The sequence below is a fragment of the Ranitomeya variabilis genome, chromosome 2 (assembly GCF_051348905.1).
Source record: "Ranitomeya variabilis isolate aRanVar5 chromosome 2, aRanVar5.hap1, whole genome shotgun sequence".
Taxonomy (NCBI): Eukaryota; Metazoa; Chordata; class Amphibia; order Anura; family Dendrobatidae; genus Ranitomeya; species Ranitomeya variabilis.
The window spans coordinates 15,649,626-15,674,272 of record NC_135233.1 but is presented as its reverse complement, the minus strand read 5'-3'; the positions used below and the strand labels follow the sequence as shown (position 1 = coordinate 15,674,272).

Genomic DNA, 24,647 nt, shown 5'->3' with positions numbered 1-24,647 from the left:
GCTCTGTGCTCCTCCTCCTAGACCTGTCCTCTACCTTCTACATTACTCTGCTCCTCCTCCTACACCTGTCCGCTGCCTTCTACATTACTCTGTGCTCCTCCTCCTAGACCTGTCCTCTGCCTTCTGCATTACTCTGTGCTCCTCCTCCTAGACCTGTCCGCTGCCTTCTACATTACTCTGTGCTCCTCCTAGACCTGTCCTCTGCCTTCTGCATTATTCTGTGCTCCTCCTCCTAGACCTGTCCTCTGCCTTCTACATTACTCTGTGCTCCTCCTCCTAGACCTGTCCGCTGCCTTCTACATTACTCTGTGCTCCTGCTAGACCTGTCCTCTGCCTTCTGCATTATTCTGTGCTCCTCCTCCTAGACCTGTCCTCTGCCTTCTACATTACTCTGTGCTCCTCCTCCTAGACCTGTCCTCTTTCTTCTACATTACTCTGTGCTCCTCCTCCTAGACCTGTCCTCTACCTTCTACATTACTCTGTTCTCCTCCTCCTAGATCTGTCCTCTGCCTTCTACATTACTCTGTGCTCCTCCTAGACCTGTCCTCTACCTTCTACATTACTCTGTGCTCCTCCTCCTAGACCTGTCCTCTGCCTTCTACATTACTCTGTGCTCCTTCTCCTAGACCTGTCCTCTGCCTTCTATATTACTCTGTGCTCCTCCTAGCCCTGTCCTCTGCCTCCTACATTACTCTGTGCTCCTCCTCCTAGACCTGTCCTCTTTCTTCTACATTACTCTGTTCTCCTCCTCCTAGACCTGTCCTCTGCCTTCTACATGGATGTTTAGTTTAGAGTTAGGAAAGATATATATCTTGGTACTGTGTTAGCCAGTAGATAGAAAAATATTTAGAATTGAGAGTCCTCAGTGGTTGATGCCTTTTAATAGCTGAAAAGACTATGACCGATGAAGGGACCGGAGTAGTTATGAAAGCTGCAATTTGTTACCATCTTTTCAGATAGCCATTAAAAAGTATCAACCACTGAGGACTCTCAATCCTAAATATTTGTTTAGAGTTGTCACTGAAAATCTTTGAATTATAATTGGTTGTGTTAAAAACAATGAATATACGTTTGCAATTCCCCTCCTGACCACATGGAGTGCTGTTAAGAAATATATTTATTGCACACAAGTTTTTTTATGTTCATTGCCAGCTCTACTCATTAATTCTAGCCAAACAGATATGTCTTACAGTCACACAGTAATATTTCTCTTGAGAAACAAAATTGCCGTCCTGAGGGTGGATGCTCTCCCTTTATCTATTGAATGTGTATTACTTACTCCCAGTGACAACCCTTACCTACGATGATCTATATGCCATGACTTTTAGTAGCTAAAAATTAACCAGGTTCCTTCCTGGCGATCAGCTGAGTGGTGCTGTAGGAGGTCTGTTATCTCCTTGGGCAGATGATTCTCCCCATTATCAGCAGAACTCTTGTGAATCTAGGCAAGCAGAAGAGGACACCGGCCTGCATCTGGTACATCTTCGGGGATAGCCAACACTAGACATGGTCCTAATGTTTCGTGGCGAGACCTTTGAGAACATCGCGAAGGAGCTTTTTGGGTTTCACAGCAACTCATACAGAGGAACCCTGGGATGAGGAGGTAGCGGATGATCTCTAGGACTCCTCTTCATGCTCAGATGAGGAATAGTCTTCATTTCTGAGGAAATCCTTTGAAGGATGGTTCAATAGCTTATGAACTACTATACTGGTGGTGGTGAATAGTCTGCAGCCATGGCCCAGCTCTTTTGGTGCAGCCGGCAGACCATGCTGGCAGTCGCCTTGTCTTTGGGATATTTCATGTACCTGTTTATGGGAGCTATGATGTTCCAGCTGCTGGAGAAACCGGCCGAGGCCAACTCCAGAGACAAATTCCAGCTTGCCAAGTTGGGGTTCCTCCAGAACTTCACCTGCCTAGATGCTGGAGCCATTGAACAATTCGTACAGGTATGATGACTACAGCAGCAGCCTAGTGTGTGAATGTTCTGTGACCGACCGCTCAGTCCATCTTTCTTTGTAGATGGCCGTTATCAGCATTATACGTCTGGGCACAGCAGTACTTTCCATTCTCGGTTTAGGTTGCGGTGAGAACAATCTCTTAAATTCCAGCCATAAATTCTTGGTTGGTTTGAGGACCAGACAAGGATTTTAGCTGCTTCAGGACATTAAACATTGGTGGATTAAGTCTGTGCAGCCTTGGTTTTCATTGGAGGACATTGTCCTGCAGGAAACAAAATCTTCCAAGTGTCCGTTCTCTCGCAGACTGCAGCAGGTTTTCTTCCAAGATTTGTTATGATTTTTAAAACCAGTTGGAGATCTGGGCGAGTCAGCAATGGGTGCCAATAGTTATGCACTCCCCCATATTAAATATTTATTAGATTCCCCCCCCACCAAGAATCAAGTTTATATAAAAGGTCACAGAAGGCAATTAACAACTACAGTGACTTGAAATAGTATTCACACCCCGTGGGCTTTTCCACATTTTTCCATGTTACACCCACAAACGTAAATGTATTTTATTGAGATTTCACATGATATGCAAACACTAAGTAGCGAGTATTTGTGACGTGTAAAGAAAATGATACATGGTTTTCTAAATATTTTCAAAATATAATCCTCAAAATTGTGAGGTGCATTTGTGTTCAGCCCCCATGAGTCAATATTTTCGCTGCAATTCCTGCTGCAGTCTTTTGGGGTCTGTCTCTCCAGCTTTGCACATCTAGAGGTGACATTTTGCCCCTTCTTCTTTGCCCCCTCGCTCTTGTTCAGTGAGATTGGATGGAGAAGTCTGTGATCAGCAATTTTCACATCTTGTCACAGATTCTCAATATGATTTAGGTCTGGACTGTGACTGGGCCGTTCACACACATGAATATGCTCTGATATAAACCCTCCATTGTAGCTCTGGCAAGAGTCGTCCGGCTGGACGGTGGACCTACACCCCAGTCTCAAATCTTTTGCAGCCTCTACTAGATTTTCCTCCAGGATTGCCCCGTAGTTAGCTCCATCCATCTTCCCATCAACTCTTACCAGCTGCATGCTCTTGCTGAAGAAAAGCCTCCCATAGTATGATTGTCACCACCATATATGATACTTTCATATATTACATTTTTGTCAAAACTCTGTTCTCTGCAAAACATTCACAGGCTGAAGATTATCACACCGAATATTCTCACCTGGACGCTAACTCAGTCATCCTCACCCGTACACTCTCACTCAGATGTTCTCACACAACTTTCAAACACAGTCTCACATATTCTCACTCAAATGTAAGTATTCTTTCTCAGATCCCTTTACATAGACATTATCACACAGAACATTGTTACTCGAACATTCTTACACAGAATATTCTCATCCATACATTCTCACCTGGACACTCTCACACAGAACATTCTCACCTGGACATTCTCATACAGAATATTTTCATCCATACATTCTCACCTGGACATTCTCACACAGGACATTCTCATCCATACATTCTCACCTGGACATTCTCACACAGGACATTCTCATCCATACATTCTCACCTGGACATTCTCACAAAGAGCATTCTCATCCATACATTCTCACCTGGACATTCTCACAAAGAGCATTCTCATCCATACATTCTCACCTGGACATTCTCACACAGAATATTCTCATCCATACATTCTCACCTGGACATTCTCACAAAGAATATTCTCATCCATACATTCTCACCTGGACATTCTCACACAGAACATTCTCATCCATACATTCTCACCTGGACATTCTCACAAAGAGCATTCTCATCCATACATTCTCACCTGGACATTCTCACACAGAACATTCTCATCCATACATTCTCACCTGGACATTCTCACACAGAACATTCTCATCCATACATTCTCACCTGGACATTCTCACACAGAACATTCTCATCCATACATTCTCACCTGGACATTCTCACACAGAACATTCTCATCCATACATTCTCACAAAGAGCATTCTCATCCATACATTCTCACCTGGACATACTCATACAAAACATTCTCATTCATACATTCTCACCTGGACATTCTCACACAGAAAATTCTCATCCATACATTCTCACCTGGACATTCTCACAAAGAGCATTCTCATCCATACATTCTCACCTGGACATTCTCACACAGAATATTCTCATCCATATATTCTCACACACAATATTCTCATCCATACATACTCACCTGGACATTCTCACACAGAACATTCTCATCCATACGTTCTCACCTGGACATTCTCACACAGAACATTCTCATCCATACATTCTCACCTGGACATCCTCATCCAGAATATTCTCATCCATACATTCTCACCTGGACATTCTCATACAGAATATTCTCATCCATACATTCTCACCTGGACATTCTCACACAGAACATTCTCATCCATACATTCTCACCTGGACATCCTCATCCAGAATATTCTCATCCATACATTCTCACCTGGACATTCTCACACAGAACATTCTCATCCATACATTCTCACCTGGACATTCTCACACAGAACATTCTCATCCATACATTCTCATCTGGACATTCTCACACAGAATATTCTCATCCATACATTCTCACCTGGACATTCTCACACAGAACATTCTCATCCATATATTCTCACACAGAATATTCTCATCCATACATGCTCAGCTGGACATTCTCACACAGAACATTCTCATCCATACGTTCTCACCTGGACATTCTCACACAGAATATTCTCATCCATACATTCTCACCTGGACATTCTCACACAGAACATTCTCATCCATACATTCTCACACAGAATATTCTCATCCATACATTCTCACCTGGACATTCTCACACAGAACATTCTCATCCATACATTCTCACACAGAATATTCTCATCCATACATTCTCACCTGGACATTCTCATCCATACATTCTCACTTGGACATTCTCATCCATATATTCTCACCTGGACATTCTCACACAGAACATTCTCATCCATACATTCTCACCTGGACATTCTCACAAAGAATATTCTCATCCATACATTCTCACCTGAACATTCTCACACAGAACATTCTCATCCATACATTCTCACCTGGACATTCTCATCCATACATTCTCACCTGGACATTCTCATCCATACATTCTCACACAGAACATTCTCATCCATATATTCTCACCTGGACATTCTCACACAGAATATTCTCATCCATACATTCTCACCTGAACATTCTCACACAGAACATTCTCATCCATACATTCTCACCTGGACATTCTCATCCATACATTCTCACACAGAACATTCTCATCCATATATTCTCACCTGAACATTCTCACACAGAACATTCTCATCCATACATTCTCACCTGGACATTCTCATCCATACATTCTCACCTGGACATTCTCATCCATACATTCTCACCTGGACATTCTCATCCATACATTCTCACACAGAATATTCTCATCCATACATTCTCACCTGGACATTCTCACACAGAACATTCTCATCCATACATTCTCACCTGAACATTCTCACACAGAATATTCTCATCCATACATTCTCACCTGGACATTCTCACACAGAATATTCTCATCCATACATTCTCACCTGAACATTCTCACACAGAACATTCTCATCCATACATTCTCATCTGGACATCCTCATACAAAACATTCTCATTCATACATTCTCACCTGGACATTCTCACACAGAACATTATCATCCATACATTCTCATCTGGACATTCTCATACAAAACATTCTCATTCATACATTCTCACCTGGACATTCTCACACAGAACATTATCATCCATACATTCTCACCTGGACATCCTCATCCAGAATATTCTCATCCATACATTCTCACCTGGACATTCTCACACAGAATATTCTCATCCATACATTCTCACCTGGACATTCTCACACAGAACATTCTCATCCATACATTCTCACCTGGACATTCTCACAAAGAGCATTCTCATCCATACATTCTCACACAGAACATTCTCATCCATATATTCTCACCTGAACATTCTTATACAGAAGATTATCATCCATACATTCTCATCTGGACATTCTCATACAAAACATTCTCATTCATACATTCTCACCTGGACATCCTCATCCAGAATATTCTCATCCATACATTCTCAACTGGACATTCTCACACAGAACATTCTCATCCATACATTCTCACACAGAATATTCTCATCCATACATGCTCAGCTGGACATTCTCACACAGAACATTCTCATCCATACATTCTCACCTGGACATTCTCACCTGGACATTCTCATCCATACATTCTCACCTGGATATTCTCACACAGAACATTCTCATCCATACATTCTAACCAGAATATTCTAATCCATACATTCTCACCTGGACATTCTCACACAGAACATTCTCATCCATACATTTTCATACAGAATATTCTCATCCATACATTCTCACCTGGACATTCTCATCCATACATTCTCACCTGGACATTCTCATCCATACATTCTCACCTGGATATTCTCACACAGAACATTCTCATCCATACATTCTCACTTGGACATTCTCACAAACAACATTCTCATCCATACATTCTCACCTGGACATTCTCATCCATACATTCTCACCTGGACATTCTCACACAGAACATTCTAATCCATACATTCTCACCTGGACATTCTCACACAGAATATTCTTATCCATACATTCTCACCTGAACATTCTCACACAGAACATTCTCATCCATACATTCTCACCTGGACATTCTCATCCATACATTCTCACCTGGACATTCTCATCCATACATTCTCACACAGAATATTCTCATCCATATATTCTCACCTGGACATTTTCACACAGAATATTCTTATCCATACATTCTCACCTGGACATTCTCACACAGAATATTCTCATCCATACATTCTCACCTGAACATTCTCACACATACATGTTTTGTGTTTTTTTGATTGTATTCGTGGGTATATATACCTGGTTTTACTGATGAATCTTGATGCCCTGATGAAGTGGCCTGTTTGCCACGAAACGCGTAGGCTAATAAACAGAGTGTGTGTGTAACTCTGTTACCTTTATTGTGGTCTGCGCGGCTTCTATCCTCCGGTTCTATTTCTTTCCATGTGGATTCACACAGAACATTCTCATCCATACATTCTCATCTGGACATTCTCATACAAAACATTCTCATTCATACATTCTCACCTGGACATTCTCACACAGAACATTATCATCCATACATTCTCACCTGGACATCCTCATCCAGAATATTCTCATCCATACATTCTCAACTGGACATTCTCACACAGAACATTCTCATCCATACATTCTCACAAAGAGCATTCTCATCCATACATTCTCATCCATACATTCTCATCTGGACATTCTCACACAGAACATTCTCATCCATACATTCTCACACAGAACATTCTCATCCATATATTCTCACCTGAACATTCTTATACAGAAGATTATCATCCATACAGTCTCACCTGGACATTCTCACACAGAATATTCTCATCCATACAGTCTCACCTGGACATTCTCACACAGAACATTCTCATCCATACAGTCTCACCTGGACATTCTCACACAGAACATTCTCATCCATACATTCTCACCTGGACATTCTCACGCAGAACATTCTCATCCATATATTCTCACCTGGACATTCTCACACAGAACATTCTCATCCATACAGTCTCACCTGGACATTCTCACACAGAACATTCTCATCCATACAGTCTCACCTGGACATTCTCACACAGAACATTCTCATCCATACAGTCTCACCTGGACATTCTCACACAGAGCATTCTCATCCATATATTCTCACCTTGACATTCTCACGCAGAACATTATCATCCATACATTCTCACCTGGACATTCTCACGCAGAACATTCTCATCCATATATTCTCACCTGGACATTCTCACACAGAACATTCTCATCCATACAGTCTCACCTGGACATTCTCACACAGAACATTCTCATCCATACAGTCTCACCTGGACATTCTCACACAGAATATTCTCATCCATACATTCTCACCTGAACATTCCCACGTAGAACATTCTCGTCCATACATTCTCACCTGGACATTCTCACACAGAACATTCTCATCCATATATTCTTACCTGGACCTTCTCACGCAGAACATTATCATCCATACATTCTCACCTGGACATTCTCACACAGAACATTCTCATCCATATATTCTCACCTGGACCTTCTCACGCAGAACATTATCATCCATATGTTCTCACCTGGACATTCTCATCCATACATTTTCACCTGGACATTCTCACACAGAATATTCTCATCCATACATTCTCACCTGAACATTCTTATACAGAATATTTTCATCCATAAATTTTCACCTGGACATTCTCATGCAGAACATTCTCATCCATACATTCTCGCCTGAACATTTTCATACAGAATATTATCATCCATAAATTCTCACCTGAACATTCCCACGTAGAACATTCACGTCCATACATTCTCACCTGGATATTCTCACACAGAACATTCTCATCCATACATTCTCACCTGAACATTCTCATACAGAATATTTTCATCCATAAATTTTCACCTGGACATTCTCATGCAGAACATTCTCATCCATACATTCTCACCTGAACATTCTCATACAGAATATTGTCATCCATAAATTCTCACCTGAACATTCTCACATAGAACATTCTCGTCCATACATTCTCACCTGGATATTCTCACACAGAACATTCTCATCCATACATTCTCACCTGAACATTCTCATACAGAATATTTTCATCCATAAATTTTCACCTGGACATTCTCATGCAGAACATTCTCATCCATACATTCTCACCTGAACATTCTCATACAGAATATTGTCATCCATAAATTCTCACCTGAACATTCCCACGTAGAACATTCTCGTCCATACATTCTCACACAGAACATTCTCATCTATACATTCTCACCTGGACATTCTCATACAGAATATTTTCATCGATAGATTCTCATTTGGACATTGACACAGAACTGTTATGATCCTTAGTGGTTGAGGATCACAAATTACTCCAGCTAAGTAACAAACATAGGACAAGCTCTAGGGAGGTGGCAAACTGGACTGACCGCAAATCTGAACCTATCCAAACACACTAGAAGTAGCCGGTGAACGTGACTAAAATCCTAGACGTCTCGAGCCAGCCTGAGGAACTAACTACCCCTAGAGAGAGAGAAAGACCTCACTTGCCTCCAGAGAAATAATCCCCAAAGATATAGAAGCCCCCAACAAATAATAACGGTGAGGTAAGAGGAAGGCACATACACAGGGGTGAAAGCAGATTCAGCAAATGAGGCCCACTAATACTAGATAGCAGAAAATAGAAAAGGGGTCTGTGCGGTCAGTAAAAAACCCTTACAAAATATCCACACTGAGATTTCCAAAAACCCCGCACCAACTAACGGTGTGGGGGGCGAAACTCAGTTCCCTAGAGCAACCAGCAAGTGAGGAAATCACATTTTAGCAAGCTGGACAAGAAACATGATGAATGCTGATAATCAAAAAATGAACAAACAAAAACTTAGCTTGTCTTGGAGAGACTGGGAGCAAGGTAGTCACAAGGAATCTGAAGAGCACTGAATACATTGATAGCAGGCAAGGAACTGAGTATCCAGGTGAGCTAAATAGGAAACCAGCCAAGGATAACGAACCAGCTGATGCTGCCAACCTGCAGAAAGACAACACTACACAGTACCGCTTGTGACCACTAGAGGGAGCCCATAAATAGAGTTCACAACACAGAACTGTTGTGAATTCTGCTCTTGGGTTCCCTCCGGTGGTTGTTGGTGGTAGTGCAGTTGCCTCTGGGTTGCATTCCTGGGCAGGTGTTTCTGCTGATTGCAGCTCTGACTGGGCCATTTAGGTGTGCAGGATCCATTAGTCCTTGCCAGTTGTCCATTGTTCTTGGAGGTGTTACATCTCTGTCTGGTTCCTCCTGCTCTGCTGCCAATTCAGCTAAGATAAGTTTCTGTTTTTGTCTCTGCAGCACACATGCTGTGTGCTTTACAATTTAGTGCAATTCATTGTGTTTATTTGTCCAGCTTAGACTGTGTTTGGATTTTTCAGTCATGTTGGATTCTCAGGAGATGCAGATATACATTCCATGTCTTTAGTTAGATGTGGTATTTTTGTATTTTCTGCTGTGGATATTTTTAGGATTTTAATACTGACCGCCTAGTAATCTGTCCTATCCTTTCCTATTTAGCTAGAAGTGCCTCTTTTGCTAAATCCTGTTTTCTGCCTGTGTGTGTCTTTACTCTTATATTCACAGTCAATATTTGTGGGGGGCTGCCTATCCTTGGGGGTTCTGCTCTGAGGCAAGATAGGATTCCCATTTCCATCTATAGGGGTATTTAGTCCTCCGGCTGTGTCGAGGTGTCTAGGATGTGTTAGGTACACCCCACGGCTACTTCTAGTTGCGGTGTCAGTTTAGGGTTTGCGGTAGTACAGGTTCCACCTACTCCAGAGATAGTCTCATGCGGCTCCAAGGTCACCAGATCATAACAGTACAACTGGCCGACAATGAGTTAAATGCATCTCAGAAGAAGGGAAGAAAGGTGTGGAGCCATTTTTTTTCTGTAGTCTACTTTGTTTTTCCTTCCCTCTTTTTTTCTGGATGGCTGAGGAGTTTTGTGCTAGCATGGATGTTCAGGGATTAGCCTCTCGTGTAGACCAGCTTGCTGCTAGGGTACAGGGTATTTCTGATTATATTGTTCAGACTCCGGTTTTAGAGCCTAGGATTCCTACTCCTGATTTGTTTTTTGGGGACAGGTCCAAATTCTTGAGTTTTAAAAACAACTGTAAACTGTTTTTTTCTCTGAGACCTCGATCCTCTGGTGATCCCATTCAGCAGGTTAAAATTGTCATCTCCCTGCTGCGTGGCGATCCTCAGGATTGGGCATTTTCCCTGGAATCTGGGAATCCGGCCTTGCTTAATGTAGACGCCTTTTTTCAGTCTTTAGGATTATTATATGATGAACCAAATTCTGTGGATCAAGCGGAGAAGACATTGTTGGCCCTGTCTCAGGGTCAAGAAGCGGCAGAATTGTATTGTCAGAAATTTAGAAAATGGTCTGTGCTGACTATGTGGAATGAGGATGCCTTGGCGGCAATTTTCAGAAAGGGTCTTTCTGAATCCGTTAAAGATGTTATGGTGGGGTTTCCCACGCCTGTCGGTCTGAGTCAGAGGTCCCCAACCGCCGGTCCGCGGACCAGGACCGGGCCGTTGGGGTTTTTCAGCCGGTCCGCGGCGCCCCTGTTCAGCGGTCACGTGGGACCGCTCATTAGAGAAATGAATAGGCTGCTCCACCTCCCATAGGGGCGGAGCCGCATAATTCATTTCTCTAATGAAGCGGTGCCGGTGACCGCTCATAGAGGAAGAGGCTGCGGCACCGAAGACCAGCTGCCCGGGGGAAGGAGCGGGACGCCGGGAGCAGGTAAGTATTACATATTCACCTGTCCTCGTTCTACACGCCGGGCGCTGTCTCCATCTTCCCGGCGTCTCTCCTCACTGACTGTGCAGGTCAGAGGGCGCGATGACGTATATAGTGTGCGCGCCGCCCTCTGCCTGATCAGTCAGTGCGGAGAGACGCCGGGAAGATGGCGCCGAGGAGCTGCAAGCAAGACAGGTGAGTATGTGTTTTATTATTTTTATTGCAGCAGCAGCAGCACAGCTATGGGGCAATAATGGACGGTGCAGAGCACTATATGGCACAGCTATGGGGCAATAATGGTGCAGAGCACTATATGGCACAGCTATGGGGCAATAATGGTGCAGAGCACTATATGGCACAGCTATGGGGCAATAATGAACAGTGCAGAGCACTATATGGCACAGCTATGGGGCAATAATTGTGCAGAGCACTGTATGGCACAGCTATGGGGCAATAATGGTGCAGAGCACTATATGGCACAGCTATGGGGCAATAATGGTGCAGAGCACTATATGGCACAGCTATGGGGCAATAATGGTGCAGAGCACTATATGGCACAGCTATGGGGCAATAATGGTGCAGAGCACTGTATGGCACAGCTATGGGGCAATAATGGTGCAGAGCACTGTATGGCACAGCTATGGGGCAATTATGAACGGTGCAGAGCACTATATGGCACAGCTATGGGGCAATTATGAACGGTGCAGAGCACTGTATGGCACAGCTATGGGGCAATAATAAACGGTGCAGAGCACTGTATGGCACAGCTATGGGGCAATAATGGTGCAGAGCACTGTATGGCACAGCTATGGGGCAATAATGGTGCAGAGCACCAGGGAAACAAGCATGGTGCTCCCACTCATTCTGAACCTATGGTAAGTTGAATCACATTCTCATTATAAATGTCATAATTATATGATAAGTATGCACTAAGCTCCATCCCTCCATAACCCCACCCCCATATGACCAAAGCCCCGCCCCTGCCCCACCCCCACCGGGCCATGGAAAACTGGTCTTGCTTAAAGCCGGTCCCTGGTGCAAAAAAGGTTGGGGACCTCTGGTCTGAGTGATTCTATGTCTCTGGCCATTCAGATTGATCGGCGTTTGCGGGAGCGCAGAACTGTGCGCGCTGTGGCGTTGTCCTCAGAGCAGATGCCTGAGCCTATGCAGTGTGATAGGATTCTGTCTACAACAGAACAACAAAGATTCAGACGTCAGAATAGGTTGTGTTTTTATTGTAGCGATGCTTCTCATGTCATTTCAGTCTGCCCTAAGCGTACTAAGAGGATCGCTAGTTCAGTTACCATCAGTTCTGTACAACCTAAATTTCTGTTATCTGTGTCCCTGATCTGCTCATTGTCATCATTTTCTGTCATGGCGTTTGTGGATTCAGGCGCCGCCTTGAACTTAATGGAATTTGAGTTTGCCAGGCGTTGTGGTTTCCCCTTGCAGTCTTTGCAGAACCCTATTCCTTTGAGGGGCATTGATGCTACACCTTTGGCTAAAAATAAACCCCAGTTTTGGACACAGGTGACCATGTGCATGGCGCCAGCCCATCAGGAAGATTGTCAATTTCTGGTGTTGCATAATCTGCATGATGTTATCGTGCTGGGTTTTCCATGGTTGCAGGTACATAATCCTGTGTTGGATTGGAAGTCTATGTCTGTGACTAGTTGGGGTTGTCAGGGGGTTCATAATGATGTTCCTGTGATGTCAATCTCCTCTTCCTCCTCTTCTGAAGTTCCAGAGTTTTTGTCTGATTTTCAGGATGTGTTCGGTGAGCCCAAGTCCAGTTCCCTTCCACCGCATAGGGACTGTGATTGTGCTATTGACTTGATTCCAGGCTGTAAGTTTCCTAAGGGCCGACTTTTCAACCTGTCTGTGCCTGAACATACCGCCATGCGGTTATGTTAAGGAGTCTTTGGAGAAAGGGCATATTCGGCCATCTTCTTCACCTTTGGGAGCGGGATTCTTTTTTGTTGCTAAGAAGGATGACTCCTTGAGACCCTGTATTGATTATCGCCTCTTGAATAAGATCACGGTCAAGTTTCAATACCCTTTACCTTTGCTTTCTGATTTGTTTGCCAGGATTAAGGGGGCTAGTTGGTTTACGAAGATTGACCTTCGGGGGGGCATATAATCTTGTTCGTATTAAGCAGGGTGATGAATGGAAAACTGCATTTAATACGCCCGAAGGCCATTTTGAATACCTTGTGATGCCATTCGGACTCTCTAATGCTCCATCTGTGTTTCAGTCCTTCATGCACGATATCTTCCGGACTTATCTTGATAAATTCATGATTGTATATTTGGATGACATTTTAATTTTTTCCGATGATTGGGAGTCTCATGTGGAACAGGTCAGGATGGTATTTCAGATCCTTCGTGATAATGCTTTGTTTGTGAAGGGGTCTAAGTGTCTCTTTGGAGTGCAGAATGTTTCTTTTTTGGGCTTCATTTTTTCTCCTTCATCTATAGAGATGGATCTGGTTAAGGTTCAGGCCATTCATGATTGGATTCAGCCCACATCCGTGAAGAGCCTTCAGAAATTTTTGGGCTTTGCTAATTTTTATCGCCGTTTCATTGCTAACTTCTCCAGTGTGGTTAAACCCTTGACCGATTTGACGAAGAAAGGCGCTGATGTGACGAATTGGTCCTCTGTGGCTGTCTCTGCCTTTCAGGAGCTTAAACGCCGATTTACTTCTGCCCCTCTGTTGCGTCAACCGGATGTTTCTCTTCCGTTTCAGGTTGAGGTTGACGCTTCTGAGATTGGGGCAGGGGCCGTTTTGTCTCAGAGGAATTCTGTTGGTTCCTTGATGAAACCATGTGCCTTCTTTTCTCGTAAGTTTTCGCCTGCTGAACGCAATTATGATGTCGGCAATCGGGAGTTGTTGGCTATGAAGTGGGCATTTGAGGAGTGGCGACATTGGCTTGAGGGAGCTAAGCACCGTATTGTGGTCTTGACCGATCATAAAAATCTGATTTACCTCAAGTCTGCCAAACGGCTGAATCCTAGACAGGCTCGATGGTCCCTGTTTTTTTTCCCGCTTTGATTTCGTGGTCTCGTATCTTCCGGGTTCTAAGAATGTTAAGGCTGATGCCCTCTCTAGGAGTTTTTTGCCTGATTCCCCTGGGATTCTTGAGCCGGTTGGTATTCTGAAAGAAGGGGTGGTTCTTTCTGCCATTTCCCCTGATTTACGACGGGTTCTTCAGGAATTTCAGGCTGATAAACCTGACCGCTGTCCAGTGGGGAAACTGTTTGTTCCTGATAGATGGACTAGTAGAGTGATTTCTGAGGTTCATTGTTCTGTGTTGGCGGGCCATCCTGGTATTTTTGGTACCAGAGATTTGGTTGGTAGGTCCTTTTGGTGGCCTTCTTTGTCACGGGATGTGCGCTCCTTTGTGCAGTCCTGTGGGACTTGTGCGCGGGCCAAACCTTGCTGCTCACGCGCCAGTGGGTTGCTTTTGCCTTTGCCAGTCCCTGAGAGGCTCTGGACGCATATTTCTATGGATTTTATTTCAGATCTTCCGGTTTCCCAGAGGATGTCGGTTATCTGGGTTGTTTGTGACCGGTTCTCTAAGATGGTTCATTTGGTGCCTTTGCCTAAATTGCCTTCCTCTTCTGATTTGGTTCCGTTGTTTTTTCAGCATGTGGTTCGTTTGCACGGTATTCCGGAGAATATTGTGTCCGACAGAGGTTCCCAGTTTGTTTCTAGGTTTTGGCGGGCCTTTTGTGCTAGGCTGGGCATTGATTTGTCTTTTTCTTCAGCATTTCATCCTCAGACAAATGGCCAAACCGAGCGAAGTAATCCGACTTTGGAAACTTATTTGAGATGCTTTGTGTCTGCCAATCAGGATGATTGGGTGGCTTTCTTGCCATTGGCCGAGTTTGCCCTTAATAATCGGGCTAGTTCTGCTACCTTGGTTTCGCCCTTCTTTTGTAATTTTGGTTTTCATCCTCGTTTTTTTTCGGGGCAGGTTGAGTCTTCTGATTGTCCTGGTGTGGATTCTGTGGTTGACAGGTTGCAGCAGATTTGGGCTCATGTGGTGGACAATTTGGTGTTGTCTCAGGAGGAGGCTCAGCGTTTTGCTAACCGTCGTCGGTGTGTTGGTTCCCGGCTTCGGGTTGGGATCTGTTATGACCCCAATGGCAGAGGGTCTCAGAAATAAATACCAAGTCTGCAAACACAAAAAACCAGCTCATAGGGCAGTGGTAACTGGGCTGACCGTATATCTAATCCTAGCACCACAAATAGCAGCAGCCGGGGAACGTGCCTACGTTGGTTCTAGACGTCTCGTGCCAGCCGGAGAACTAACTAACCCTAGAAGGGAAAAGATAGACCTTTCTTGCCTCCAGAGAAAAGACCCCAAAAGTTGGATACAAGCCCCCAACAAATAACAACGGTGAGGTAAGAAGAAAAGACAAACGTAAGAATGAACTAGGTATTTAGCAAAGAGAGGCCCACTGACTAATAGCAGAATATAGTAAGATGACTTATACGGTCAGCAAAAACCCTATCAAAATTTCCACGCTGGATATTCAAGAACCCCCGAACCGTCTAACGGCCCGGGGGGAGAATACCAGCCCCCTAGAGCTTCCAGCAAAATAAGGAATCACATTTAGTACAAGCTGGACAAAAAATAAGAGCAATGCAAAAAACCAAAAGACAAGGAAGCAGGACTTAGCTTAATTTTGCAAGAACCCGGACCAGCAGACAGGAGCAAACAGAAAGGACTGATTACAACGATGCCAGGCACCAGACTGAGAATTCAGGAAGTTCATATAGCAACACCCCTGGACTAACGACCCAGGTGGGTGCCAAACAGAGGAAAGACAATCCCAGAGTAATATCACTAGTGACCACAAGAGGGAGCCAAAAAAGTCTAATTCACAACAGTACCCCCCCTTTAAGGAGGGGTCACCGAACCCTCACCAAGACCACCAGGGCGATCAGGATGAGCAGCGTGAAAGGCACGAACTAAATCGGCCGCATGCACATCAGAGGCAACCACCCAGGAATTATCCTCCTGACCATAGCCCTTCCACTTGACCAGATACTGAAGCCTCCGCCTGGAGAGACGAGAATCCAAGATCTTCTCCACCACGTACTCCAACTCGCCCTCAACCAACACCGGAGCAGGAGGCTCAACAGAAGGAACCACAGGTACAACGTACCGCCGCAACAAAGACCTATGGAACACGTTGTGAATGGCAAACGACACCGGAAGATCCAAGCGAAGGGACACAGGATTAAGGATTTCCAATATCTTGTAAGGACCGATGAAGCGAGGCTTAAATTTAGGAGAGGAGACCTTCATAGGAACAAATCGAGAAGACAGCCATACCAAATCCCCAACACGAAGTCGGGGACCCACACCGCGGCGGCGGTTGGCAAAACGCTGAGCCTTCTCCTGTGACAACTTTAAGTTGTCCACCACATGATTCCAAATCTGCTGCAACCTATCCACCACAGAATCTACCCCAGGACAGTCAGAAGGCTCCACATGTCCCGAGGAAAAACGAGGATGGAAACCAGAGTTGCAGAAAAATGGCGAAACCAAAGTAGCGGAACTAGCCCAATTATTAAGGGCAAACTCAGCCAACGGCAAGAAGGTCACCCAATCATCCTGATCTGCAGAAACAAAACACCTCAAATAAGCCTCCAGAGTCTGATTAGTTTGTTCCGTTTGTCCATTAGTCTGAGGATGAAAGGCAGACGAAAACGACAAATCAATGCCCATCTTAGCACAAAAGGATCGCCAGAACCTGGAAACAAACTGGGATCCTCTGTCAGACACGATACTCTCAGGAATGCCGTGTAAACGAACCACATTCTGAAAGAACAAAGGAACCAGATCGGAAGAGGAAGGCAGCTTAGGCAAAGATACCAAATGGACCATCTTGGAAAAGCGATCACATACCACCCAGATGACAGACATGCCCTGAGACACCGGAAGATCTGAAATGAAATCCATGGAAATGTGTGTCCAAGGCCTCTTCGGGACAGGCAAGGGCAAGAGCAACCCGCTGGCACGAGAACAGCAAGGCTTAGCTCGAGCACAAGTCCCACAGGACTGCACAAATGACCGCACATCCCGTGACAAGGAAGGCCACCAAAAGGACCTAGCCACCAAATCTCTGGTGCCAAAAATTCCCGGATGCCCTTAACAAACAAAGCATTCTCACGCAAGACCTGAAAGACCATCCTGACCTGCTCTACATGCGAGTCCCAATCATCAGAAAAAAACAGAATATCATCCAGATACACAATCATAAATTTATCCAGATACTTCCGGAAAATATCATGCATAAAGGACTGAGACACTGAAGGAGCATTAGAGAGCCCAAAAGGCATCACCAAGTACTCAAAATGACCTTCGGGCGTATTAAATGCAGTTTTCCATTCATCTCCCTGCTTAATGCGCACAAGGTTGTACGCACCACGAAGATCTATCTTGGTGAACCACTTGGCACCTTTAATCCGGGCAAACAAGTCCGACAACAGAGGCAAAGGATACTGAAATTTAACAGTGATTTTATTCAGAAGCCGATAGTCAATACAAGGTCTCAAAGATCCGTCCTTCTTGGCCACAAAAAAAGAATCCCGCACCAAGAGGGGAAGAGGATGGACGGATATGCCCCTTCTCCAGAGACTCCTTGATATACGACAAATCATGCATTTTATGCAGAACAAGAAAACGAATCACCTCCCGATGTTCAGGAGTCATACACATGGTTACCTGTGTCCAAAACTGCGGTTTATTTTCCGCCAATGGCGTAGCATCAATACCTCTAAGAGGGATAGGATTTACCAATGGCTCAAGAACAAAACCACAGCGCCTGGCAAATGACAGATCCATAAGACTCAGGGCAGCACCTGAATCCACAAACGCCATAACAGGGTAGGAAGACAATGAGCAAATTAAAGTCACAGACAAAATAAATTTAGGTTGCAAATTACCAATGGCGACAGGGCTAACAACCCTTGTAAGGCGTTTAGAGCATGCTGATATAACATGTGTAGAATCACCACAGTAAAAACACAACCCATTCTGACGTCTATGATTTTTCCGTTCATTTCTACTCTGAATTCTATCACATTGCATTAAATCAGGTGTTTGTTCAGACAACACCACCAGAGGATTAGCAGTTTTGCGCTCCCGCAAACGCCGGTCAATTTGAATAGCCAGCGCCATGGAATCATTCAGACTTGTAGGAATGGAGAAACCCACCATCACATTCTTAATGGCTTCAGAAAGGCCATTTCTGAAATTTGCGGCCAGAGCACACTCATTCCACTGAGTAAGCACGGACCATTTCCGAAATTTTTGGCAATACACTTCAGCTTCATCCTGGCCCTGAGAAATAGCCACCAAGGCTTTTTCTGCCTGAATTTCAAGATTGGGTTCCTCGTAAAGCAATCCGAGCGCCAGAAAAAAGGCATCAATATTCGCCAATGCCGGATCTCCTGGCGCTAGCGAGAAAGCCCAATCCTGAGGGTCGCCCCGCAAGAAAGAGATAACAATTTTAACTTGCTGAGCTGAGTCTCCAGACGAACGGAGTCTCAGAGATAGAAACAATTTACAATTATTCCTGAAATTCCTAAACTTAAATCGGTCTCCAGAGAACAGTTCAGGAATAGGTATTTTAGGTTCAGACATTGGACTACTGGTAACAAAATCTTGTATGCCCTGCACACGAGCAGCAAGCTGGTCTACACTTGTAATCAAAGGCTGGACATTCATGTCTGCAGCAAGCATAAGCCACTCAGAGGTAAAGGGGAGGAAGAAAGAGAGGAAAAAAAAAAAAAAAAACTCAGAATTTCCTTTCTTATTATCCCACTTCTGCAATGCATTAAACATTCAATGTAGGCCTGGCATACTGTTATGACCCCAATGGCAGAGGGTCTCAGAAATAAATACCAAGTCTGCAAACACAAAAAACCAGCTCATAGGGCAGTGGTAACTGGGCTGACCGTATATCTAATCCTAGCACCACAAATAGCAGCAGCCGGGGAACGTGCCTACGTTGGTTCTAGACGTCTCGCGCCAGCCGGAGAACTAACTAACCCTAGAAGGGAAAAGATAGACCTTTCTTGCCTCCAGAGAAAAGACCCCAAAAGTTGGATACAAGCCCCCAACAAATAACAACGGTGAGGTAAGAAGAAAAGACAAACGTAAGAATGAACTAGGTATTTAGCAAAGAGAGGCCCACTGACTAATAGCAGAATATAGTAAGATGACTTATACAGTCAGCAAAAACCCTATCAAAATTTCCACGCTGGATATTCAAGAACCCCCGAACCGTCTAACGGCCCGGGGGGAGAATACCAGCCCCCTAGAGCTTCCAGCAAAATAAGGAATCACATTTAGTACAAGCTGGACAAAAAATAAGAGCAATGCAAAAAAACAAAAGACAAGGAAGCAGGACTTAGCTTAATTTTGCAAGAACCCGGACCAGCAGACAGGAGCAAACAGAAAGGACTGATTACAACGATGCCAGGCACCAGACTGAGAATTCAGGAAGTTCATATAGCAACACCCCTGGACTAACGACCCAGGTGGGTGCCAAACAGAGGAAAGACAATCCCAGAGTAATATCACTAGTGACCACAAGAGGGAGCCAAAAAAGTCTAATTCACAACAGGGATCTGGTCTGGTTGTCTTCCCGTCATGTTCCTATGAAGGTTTCTTCCCCTAAATTTAAGCCTCGGTTTATTGGTCCTTATAGGATTTCTGAGATTATTAATCCGGTGTCTTTTCGATTGGCCCTTCCGGCCTCTTTTGCTATCCATAATGTCTTCCATAGATCTTTATTGCGGAAGTATGTGGTGCCCGCTGTTCCCTCTGTTGATCCTCCGGTCCCTGTGTTGGTTGATGGGGAGTTGGAGTATGTGGTTGAGAAGATTTTGGGTTCTCGCTTTTTGAGGCGGAGGCTTCAGTACCTTGTCAAATGGAAGGGTTATGGTCAGGAGGATAATTCTTGTGTCTTGTGCCTCTGATGTCCATGCTGCTGATTTGGTCCGTGCCTTTCATCTGGCTCGTCCTGATCGGCCTGGGGGCTCTGGTGAGGGTTCGGTGACCCCTCTTCAAGGGGGGGTACTGTTGTGAATTCTGCTCTTGGGTTCCCTCCGGTGGTTGTTGGTGGTAGTGCAGTTGCCTCTGGGTTGCAATCCTGGGCAGGTGTGTCTGCTGATTGCAGCTCTGACTGGGCTATTTAGGTGTGCAGGATCCATTAGTCCTTGCCAGTTGTCCATTGTTCTTGGAGGTGTTACATCTCTGTCTGGTTCCTCCTGCTCTGCTGCCAATTCAGCTAAGATAAGTTTCTGTTTTTGTCTCTGCAGCACACATGCTGTGTGCTTTACAATTCAGTGCAATTCATTGTGTTTATTTGTCCAGCTTAGACTGTGTTTGGATTTTTCAGTCATGTTGGAGTCTCAGGAGATGCCGATATACATTCCATGTCTTTAGTTAGATGTGGTATTTTTGTATATTTTCTGCTGTGGATATTTTTAGGATTTTAATACTGACCGCTTAGTACTCTGTCCTATCCTTTTCTATTTAGCTAGAAGTGCCTCTTTTGCTAAATCCTGTTTTCTGCCTGTGTGTGTCTTTACTCTTATATTCACAGTCAATATTTGTGGGGGGCTGCCTATCCTTGGGGGTTCTGCTCTGAGGCAAGATAGAATTCCCATTTCCATCTATAGGGGTATTTAGTCCTCCGGCTGTGTCGAGGTGTCTAGGATTTGTTAGGTACACCCCACGGCTACTTCTAGTTGCGGTGACAGTTTAGGGTTTGCGGTCAGTACAGGTACCACCTACTCCAGAGATAGTCTCATGCGGCTCCAAGGTCACCAGATCATAACACAGAACGTTCTCATCCATACATTCTCACCTGGACATTCTCAGACAGAATGTTTACATCCATACATTCTCACCTGGACATTCTCAGAACGTTCTCATCCATACATTGTCACCTGTACATTGTCATACAGAACATTCTCATCCATACATTCTCACCTGGGCATTTTCACACAGAACATTCTGGTACATATTTTACTTATGACTTTCCCACACAAATGATTCTCACACAGTATATTCTCACATGAACATTTGCATCCTGAATGTCTCCTGGATGTTCCCACCTTGGACAATTTCATGTAGATCATTGTAATCTGGACATTCTCATGTTGCTTCTCACGTCTCTGAATTATCATATACATTTCTTCTTCTGCTGACACTCCTCCCGTCACTGTCTCTTCCCCCTCGTCAGGCCACCATATTCTGATGTCTGTGATACTTTGTTGCAGTCTTGTTGTCATATTTTATAATAAAAGAGAAACTGATTGATTGAACCTTCCTCGTGTTCGCAGCGTCTCGGCTTCTTTGACATTTCCCTGCAGGATCTTCACAAAGGTCATTGAGATAACATTAATAATTGGTGCCAGCAGGGCCGGCCGGGTGCCAGCAGGGATTTAGGTGGCAACGAACCTGTAAACATCAAAGACAAATAAGATTTCAGACCGGAATAAACACGATGTGACCGAGCACAACACCCTGAAATCGAGAGCTGCTCACAGGGCGACCTGGAGGGGTTTGGGGACACATTGATATGAGTATGACATGTGTCCTCGGTAATTCTACAGTGATTGCACTTATTACCTATGAGGGATGTTTCCCAGAAGAAAAACTGACCTCTGACTACTAGAAGTCTGGAACTATCTAGATAAAGCAGGATGACCACATAGACCCACTGAGCTGCCCAAGACCACCACGGCGGACCCCGTGCCCTGCTGAACCATGCAGGAATCTGTAGCCCTCCAGGAATATTAGATATTTAGCGATATTAATCCCTTCATCACTTAAGACCCCCAGAGATGATAGATATTAAGTACTGACCAATTCTAGCCACAATGTATCTAATAAGTGCATGGTGAGACCACCAAAGTCTGAGAGGATGAGAAAGTGGAGAGTCCAAAAATGATGGTACTAGGGGAATGATGGAGGACACGACCTGCTGAGAGTAGCGCTGGGAGCAATGGCAGCGGACAAGGGTAATGTGGCCATGGTGGGATATGGAGCCCCCCATGTACAGCCCACCTTATTATATGGATGTAGGGTCATCAGAGCTGACAATCTAATCTACAAACATACCCTCCAACATGTAATGATGAGGTGGTGGTCCTGTTCAGGGGGCCGCGCAGCTTTCTGTCCACAGGTCGTTCACCCTTGCTATGAAGCCCACTGTGATCCAGTTGCTCATCCAGATCTAGTTGATTCCTGCATTAATTAAAGGGACGGCTCTCCAGCTGTGACTTCTCTCTTCCCATTTACAGATCATCATGGAAGCCTGGGACAAGGGGCTGAACCCCAAAGGGAACGCCACCAACCCCAGCAACTGGGACTTCAGCAACTCCTTCTTCTTTGCTGGAACTGTCATCACTACAATAGGTAAATCCGCCGGTTACTGGGGGTTCCTCCGCCGGTAGTCACTTAAAGGATAGGAACACAATAAATGTACAGAGACAGGTAGTCCTAAGCTCCGTTTACCCAAAATGCACCACGGGGGTCACTGTGGGGGGCAACATGTCTCCAAACCTAGATAAAAGTTCCAAAGTGGGTATTACTTCTCCTCTGAGGACAGCTGAATAACAACCAATATAGCCACGAGTACAGGGAAAGTCCAGTGTCTGCCCCCCGTGTCCGTAAACGTGGTCACACCATGTAAATTGTACATTTTTTAACCTTTTGTTTGACTCAGGGATCTATAGGACTTGCCGGCGGTGTTTGGGGATGATATTACTCAGTGGAAACCATCGGCAGGCAGACACTCATGGATCTTCAATAAGCCTTGGTCCTGATTGGTTAATTAACCCATAAATAACCAACAAGTCATAATAGGAACGAAATTAGCAATAACAAGATCTGTCAGTAGACAACCTGCTTGTTGGTGGTTTCCAGAGAGCATTTGCTATTTCTTTGCATTATGGTAATTAGGATAAATTGCGACAATAAGAGACTAAGTGAATAGATCTATTACTAAAGGAGAGGAAAGTTCTTCTCATTAACCCATTAATTACCTGGTCCTGTTTCCCTCCAGGTTACGGTAACTTGTACCCCAGCACGGTGGCCGGTCAGGTGTTCTGCGTCTTCTACGCGCTCTTCGGCATCCCCCTTAATGTGGCGTTTCTCAACCAGATTGGTAAAGGCTTGAACGCCCATATCATCGCCCTGGGCAGGTGCTCGCAGGATCCGGACAGCTCGGGGGTAACTGCCTGTGTGCACAGCGCTCCCCACAATCACAGCCCACCGGGGGCCATAGTGACCACATGTTTCTGCCCCGCAGGTGATGAAGGTGATGATCGTCGGCCTGTTCCTCACCACCGGCTCGCTGCTCTTCCTCGTCTTCCCCCCCATGATCTTCAGCTACGTGGAGGGCTGGAGCTACGGCGAGGGCTTCTACTTCGCCTTCATCACGCTCAGCACCATCGGATTCGGAGATTACGTGTTGGGTAAATATCGGAACGTTCCCAGGGCGGATTCACTGACGACACGAAAGGCCAGTACTGCGCCTCCCCGAAAATAGCACAGGCTCTTATATTGGTTATCTGCTCCCAAAGATGGGTCAGGGCCTATCCTCAGGGCACGCCTTACTCTTTTCCATGATCATCATTCCAGAACGCTCTGCTTGTTTATAGCTTTTGGTGATATTTGATACAAGTAATAAAGAAACGTATAGAATTCATTCATAGCTGCAGATCGTTTGTGGATCGCTCTTCTTCAATGATTCCGTATTTGATTTATAGTTATGTGAAAAGTTTCCGGGCTCCATTATTGATAGTACCGTATACATTACCTATACCGTAGATACATGGGGTGATATACCGCAAAGAAAAACACTTCTGGTCTCCATAAAGAAAAATCAGCTGCTGGATATTCTTTATGGGCAATGTAAAAAAGCAAATACAATAAAGCAGGAAGGGTAGAGTAACCCTTCATCAAGGAAAGCAGACGCCCCTAAAAGAAAGCAGATGCCCCTAAAGAAAGCAGACACCCCTAAAAGAAAGCAGATGCCCCTAAAGAAAGCAGACGCCCCTAAAAGAAAGCAGATGCCCCTAAAGAAAGCAGACGCCTCTAAAGAAAACAGACGCCCCTAAAAGAAAGCAGACACCTCTAAAGAAAGCAGAC

The 24,647-nt window shown here is 44.7% G+C and overlaps 1 protein-coding gene across 1 annotated transcript in view; it reads left to right on the top strand.

Moving 5' to 3' along the window:
* The first annotated feature begins 1,488 nt into the window (after nt 1-1,488).
* KCNK16 (potassium two pore domain channel subfamily K member 16) overlaps nt 1,489-24,647 on the top strand; it is a 33,757-nt gene continuing 10,598 nt past the window's right edge. Inside the window, exons 1-4 of the mRNA XM_077282047.1 lie at nt 1,489-1,947; nt 22,796-22,910; nt 23,560-23,726; nt 23,806-23,971. Coding sequence (XP_077138162.1) covers nt 1,735-1,947; nt 22,796-22,910; nt 23,560-23,726; nt 23,806-23,971 — 661 coding nt within the window. The 5' untranslated portion in view covers nt 1,489-1,734. The remainder of the gene's footprint in view (nt 1,948-22,795; nt 22,911-23,559; nt 23,727-23,805; nt 23,972-24,647) is intronic.